The 4,392-nt window shown below is 50.0% G+C and overlaps 1 protein-coding gene and 4 non-coding genes across 5 annotated transcripts; all 5 read right to left on the minus strand.

Moving 5' to 3' along the window:
• Positions 1-1,751: 1,751 nt before the first annotated feature.
• Positions 1,752-4,380, minus strand: RPS8 (ribosomal protein S8). Its single transcript, XM_004323457.4, has 6 exons — positions 4,333-4,380; positions 3,821-3,927; positions 3,254-3,353; positions 2,693-2,868; positions 2,331-2,460; positions 1,752-1,914 (listed from the first exon to the last, which is right to left on the minus strand). Exons 1-6 carry the CDS (start codon positions 4,334-4,336, stop codon positions 1,805-1,807), a joined length of 627 nt encoding a protein of 208 aa, XP_004323505.1. The 5' UTR covers positions 4,337-4,380; the 3' UTR covers positions 1,752-1,804.
• On the minus strand, positions 2,031-2,099 carry LOC117309811 (small nucleolar RNA SNORD38). Its single transcript, XR_004524107.1, has one exon. It is a non-coding gene; the product is annotated as a small nucleolar RNA SNORD38 (small nucleolar RNA).
• LOC117309816 (small nucleolar RNA SNORD38) lies at positions 2,565-2,632 on the minus strand. The gene has a single exon (XR_004524109.1). It is a non-coding gene; the product is annotated as a small nucleolar RNA SNORD38 (small nucleolar RNA).
• LOC117309822 (small nucleolar RNA SNORD46) lies at positions 3,433-3,536 on the minus strand. The gene has a single exon (XR_004524114.1). It is a non-coding gene; the product is annotated as a small nucleolar RNA SNORD46 (small nucleolar RNA).
• On the minus strand, positions 4,011-4,090 carry LOC117309797 (small nucleolar RNA SNORD55/SNORD39). The gene has a single exon (XR_004524094.1). It is a non-coding gene; the product is annotated as a small nucleolar RNA SNORD55/SNORD39 (small nucleolar RNA).
• Positions 4,381-4,392: the final 12 nt, after the last annotated feature.

Raw genomic sequence — 4,392 nt, forward strand, 5'->3', positions numbered from 1 at the left:
AGGGGGTTCACCTTTCCCAAACGTCTACTCACAGAAGTCTGCAATTTAGCCAAGGTGATGGACCAATTAGATTTTGTACTTCTTTAGCTCTTAAGACATGTGCTTTCCAACAACTTTAAACTGGATAAAACCTTTTTTCTTTAGAACTCTTTAACTTAAGCACATATTTGAGTGCCTGGTATATTGCCATGTACTTTTCCAAGTATTGGAGATGCCACAGGAAACATATCCCTGTTCCCCTGGAGATATATTCTAATAGAGGGCAAAAAAAGACAAGCAAATAAAACGAGCAAAATTTATGCCAAATTAAGAGATAAGGAGAAAAAACAGGGGCAAAGGATATGGCATGGAGGGGAGTACAATTTAAAATCCTGTGATCAGGGAAGAACTCACTAGACTAACAAAACAAAGACCTGGAAGGAATAAGCAATGTGGGTATATGATGGAAAGTATTCCCAACACAGGGAATAGTAAGTGAACATATGTTCAGTAAGGCCAGGATGGCAGTCACTATAGAAGGGACCACGTCCCACTGAGTTCCGTACCATCTGGTAGGAATTTTGAGATGGGATGTCCTGTAAAAAAAAATCTCATCTTGGGCTTCCCTGGTGGTGCAGTGATTGAGAGCCTGCCTGCCAATGCAGGGGACACGGGTTCGTGCCTCGGTCCAGGAAGATCCCACATGCCGTGGAGCGGCTGGGCCCGTGAGCCATGGCCGCTGAGCCTGCACGTCCAGAGTCTGTGCTCCACAACGGGAGAGGCCACAACAGTGAGAGGCCCGCGTACCGCAAAAAAAAAAAAAAAAAAAAAAAAAAAAAAAAAAAAAAAATCATATCTTTAAAAATGATCACTGATAGCTGGGATTGCACTGGGGACAACAGAAGAGCAAGTAGGATGCAGAGATGTGACCAGAACAGTAGAGGTGGTGTTAAAGGTTGAAGCAACAAGATGTGGTGACATTAGATGTGGGAGTTATGACCCAAGGATGACCTTAAGATTTATGTTGTCATATGAAGACCACTATTTGCTGCAGTCAAATAATTGAGAAACTGTTTGAAAAGGGAAAGCTGAAGAACGTGATCAGTTTTGAACATGGTGACCTTTAGAGTCCGATTATGATATCCAAATGCAGGTGTCAAGTAGGTCTGAGCTAGTTAGAAAGATGGAGCTTAAACCATCTTTAAAAGTTGATGACAGACAATGTAGCTAAACTGAAGACAAGAGCTGACCCTTAGAGATTCAGCAGCCATCACTGGTAATATTACATAATTTTGAGTAATGAGAGAGGAGAGGATTAGGGTTCAAAGGAAAATTAACTTCAGAAAGACATCCAAAAGCTGACAGCATACAGATTATGTCAATGTGTATAACCTGTTTAACAATGCAGAAATCTGGAACACAATTTCAAGGTTTCTAGACCATCCATGAACCTGTAATAAACCCCTAAAACCAAGGTCTGCACACAGGGTCTCTAAGAGAACCTTATAGAAGCAGCATGGTTTCAGGTTCCAATCATGGTCCGGTCAACAGCCCAATACTGTTGGGGGCCCCGTGCTGGGATGCCTCCCTCATACAGTCTCTCCTCAGCCTGCATGCCACATCCCTGATGCCACTGAAACTCAGCCTTAGGGGTGAGAAATGTTCCTCCTGCTATAGAAAGGCACATAATAGGCCTGGGCAAACGGAGGCAGGCAAAGGGAGTTGGGGCACTCTACTGTGTGCCAAACAATCAAATATTCTCAGACACAGGGCATAGAACAATAAACACCTTTATAACATGAGCTAAGATAGGAAGGAAGAGGATTTATTTGCCTTTCCGGGCCTTGATTTTCCTCAGATAGAACTCCAGCTCCTTTCCCTCTAGCACATAGCCATCTGCTCGGCCACACTGGCCTGGTCTTGAGGCGATGCAAGCTGCAAGAGAGTATGTGGTCCTTAGCAAAATGACACTGTGGGCCTACCCACACTACGTATCCCCTTAGGAGTCCATGTTGGTCCAGGTATCCTGGGGGCAGGCATGAAGCCCACTGTCTCCTCAGATATACTTTATCATCACTTAAAGTCAGTAGCAGAACTGGACAAAGTTTTCATCACTAAGACAACCCCCTAAGCCTGGACACAGACTTCTCAGAATACTCCTGAAATTCAGAGGCAAAAACCAAGCTCAGGCCTATGGGCTCCTGCCCACTATTTTCCATTTCAGCTTCAAACTAATGGGATGACCAAATATTCTGATTTGTGCTTGTGTGATGTTACCAAACTCTCTAGCCCACAGAGGGCACACCGTATCTTGGGACCCTCCCCTTTGCCAAACGCAAAAGCCATCTCACCAAGAAGCTTGCCCTGCTGGAACTGCTCCTCTAGAAGACTGCTAATTTTGGCATTCTTTTTCCTTTCATCATATTTCTTCTGAATTTTCTTTGATCGTTTTTTGTTTAAAATCTCTTCCTCCTCAGGAGTCTGAATAAAGGAAACACACATGGGTTAGTGGGGCCTCCCCAAACCCTATCTCAGGGAAGGAATGTCATAGCCTTCAACACTGCATATCCCATGCCCCTGCCACCTTCCTCAGCACTAAAAGCTTTCATCTCTCCCTTTAGTAGCAGAACTGGACAGAGTTTTCATCACAAGAAGGCTGGAATCAGGGCGGCCTCCCCTCCCCCCACAGGACGTTGGTTCCCCAAACACGCACCAGCTTGGCCCCCTTCTTGCGGCCCAGGGGCAGTGCATAGTGGGACTCGTACCACTGTCGGTACGGTGTGCTGTCAATGAGCACGATGCAGTTCTTCACCAGGGTCTTGGTACGGACCAGTTCATTGTTAGATGCATTGTAGACAACATCAATGATCCTTGTCTTGCGTGTACAACCTGCTCACAGGAGAAATTCAGAATCAAGCCATGTGAACCTAAGGTTAACTGTCCCCCACCCGCACCCTAGCAGGGCCTAAGGAGATGGGAACTCTAAGCCTTTACAGAGCCATAGGGCATAAGCTCATCTTCCACAAACCCATCTTTCCAGACGTGGCTGACACCCACACATACATGGTCTCTAGATTCAGCCCCAATCCCTGAAGCTACAGGAGTTAAGAGGCAGGACAGGATGGAGAGAAAGCTCCAGAACCTCAAGGTCTTTCAACAGGAGAAATTTCAGTATCTTGGTTCAGGCCATGGACTTCCTGCTAAAAGCACTTATTGAAGCTTAGAAAAGGTTTAAGCGCTGAGTTCCCACCCACGCCTGCAGGGCCTCACTCACACTCGGAGCCCCAGGAGAAGTTCCCCACGTCCAGCCTCAAGGCCCGGTACTTCTTGTTGCCTCCCCGCACACGGACTGTGTGTATGCGGCGGGGGCCAATCTAGAAAACACAAGGAGACAGGAAGTAGGTTATCAAGGAGAAGCTAGAGAGAAGGAAGGGAACCCGAGCTGGACGGAGGTAACAGTCAGTGTAACTATGACAAGTCCTAGCATTGGCAAGTGGCACACAGGTGACCAAGACGGCCACAACCACGCCTAAGGATACTTCTTCATCACTCTAGTTACCTCCAAGAAGAAAAACCTGATTCCAAACACTGAAAATTAAGTCTCCGTGCAACAAAAATTCCAGGTTTCTGACTATCACTGAAGAGCCCACTCGCTCCAGGCGCCCTGCAGGTACCACTAGGACACAGTAGCTGTCACCATGCAATCTCTCAGTATTTACCCAACACGCAAAGGCGAGGAGGCCGCCTAGTCCCTACAGCAAATCGCAGAGCCCCACAAAGATTCAGGCGGACCGCGGAAGGCAGGTGGGAGACCTCCCGGGCGGTGAGGCCCCGCACGCACCTTAGTGTTGGCAGCGGGGCGTCCCAGCTCATACTTCCGCTTCTTGTGGTAGGGCTTTCTCTTACCCCCGGTCTTGCGGCGCTTGTGCCAGTTGTCCCGAGAGATGCCTACGTGTGGAATTGGGGCGAGGGAGCCTGAGCCAGGGAGCCCGGGGCCGGGGCCCGCCAGCCCAACGCCCCGCGCCGGCGGCCGCACGCTCAGCTCTCCAAGGTTGGCTCCCCCATAGCGCAGTCGGGAGGTCACAGCATTTCCAAATTGTCATCACGCGCGTGCGGCCCGGCCCCTTCCCGTCCCGACCCTGGCAGCCATGATGGTGCCGCTCGCGGCCCCGGTCCGTGCGGCCCCCGGAGCGGCCCAGGCGGCCCAGGCGGCCCAAGCCCGAGCATCACCCTCCTCGCGGAGGCTCGCTGCCCGGGGCCCGGGCGCCCGCGCTCCCGGCTGGGCTGCGAGGCAGGATGGCGCCGGATTGAGCTCGTTCCCCAGCCGCGGCCCCAAAGCAGGAAACCACTCACCCATCGCTCGGCGCTGGCTGGAAAGAGAAAACGCAAAGCGTCACGGTTCCGTTTGTAAAA

This window comes from Tursiops truncatus, chromosome 1, assembly GCF_011762595.2.
Source record: "Tursiops truncatus isolate mTurTru1 chromosome 1, mTurTru1.mat.Y, whole genome shotgun sequence".
Lineage (NCBI taxonomy): Eukaryota > Metazoa > Chordata > Mammalia > Artiodactyla > Delphinidae > Tursiops > Tursiops truncatus.

Bases quoted from the DNA above. Each gene is read 5' to 3' on its own strand.
- RPS8 (XM_004323457.4), bottom strand. The intron at 3,354-3,820 runs GTGCGTGCGGGG...TGTGTTTTCTAG, and splicing joins GCCCCGCTGCCAACACTAAG to ATTGGCCCCCGCCGCATACA. The intron at 2,869-3,253 runs GTGAGTGAGGCC...TCCTGTGAGCAG, and splicing joins CTTCTCCTGGGGCTCCGAGT to GTTGTACACGCAAGACAAGG.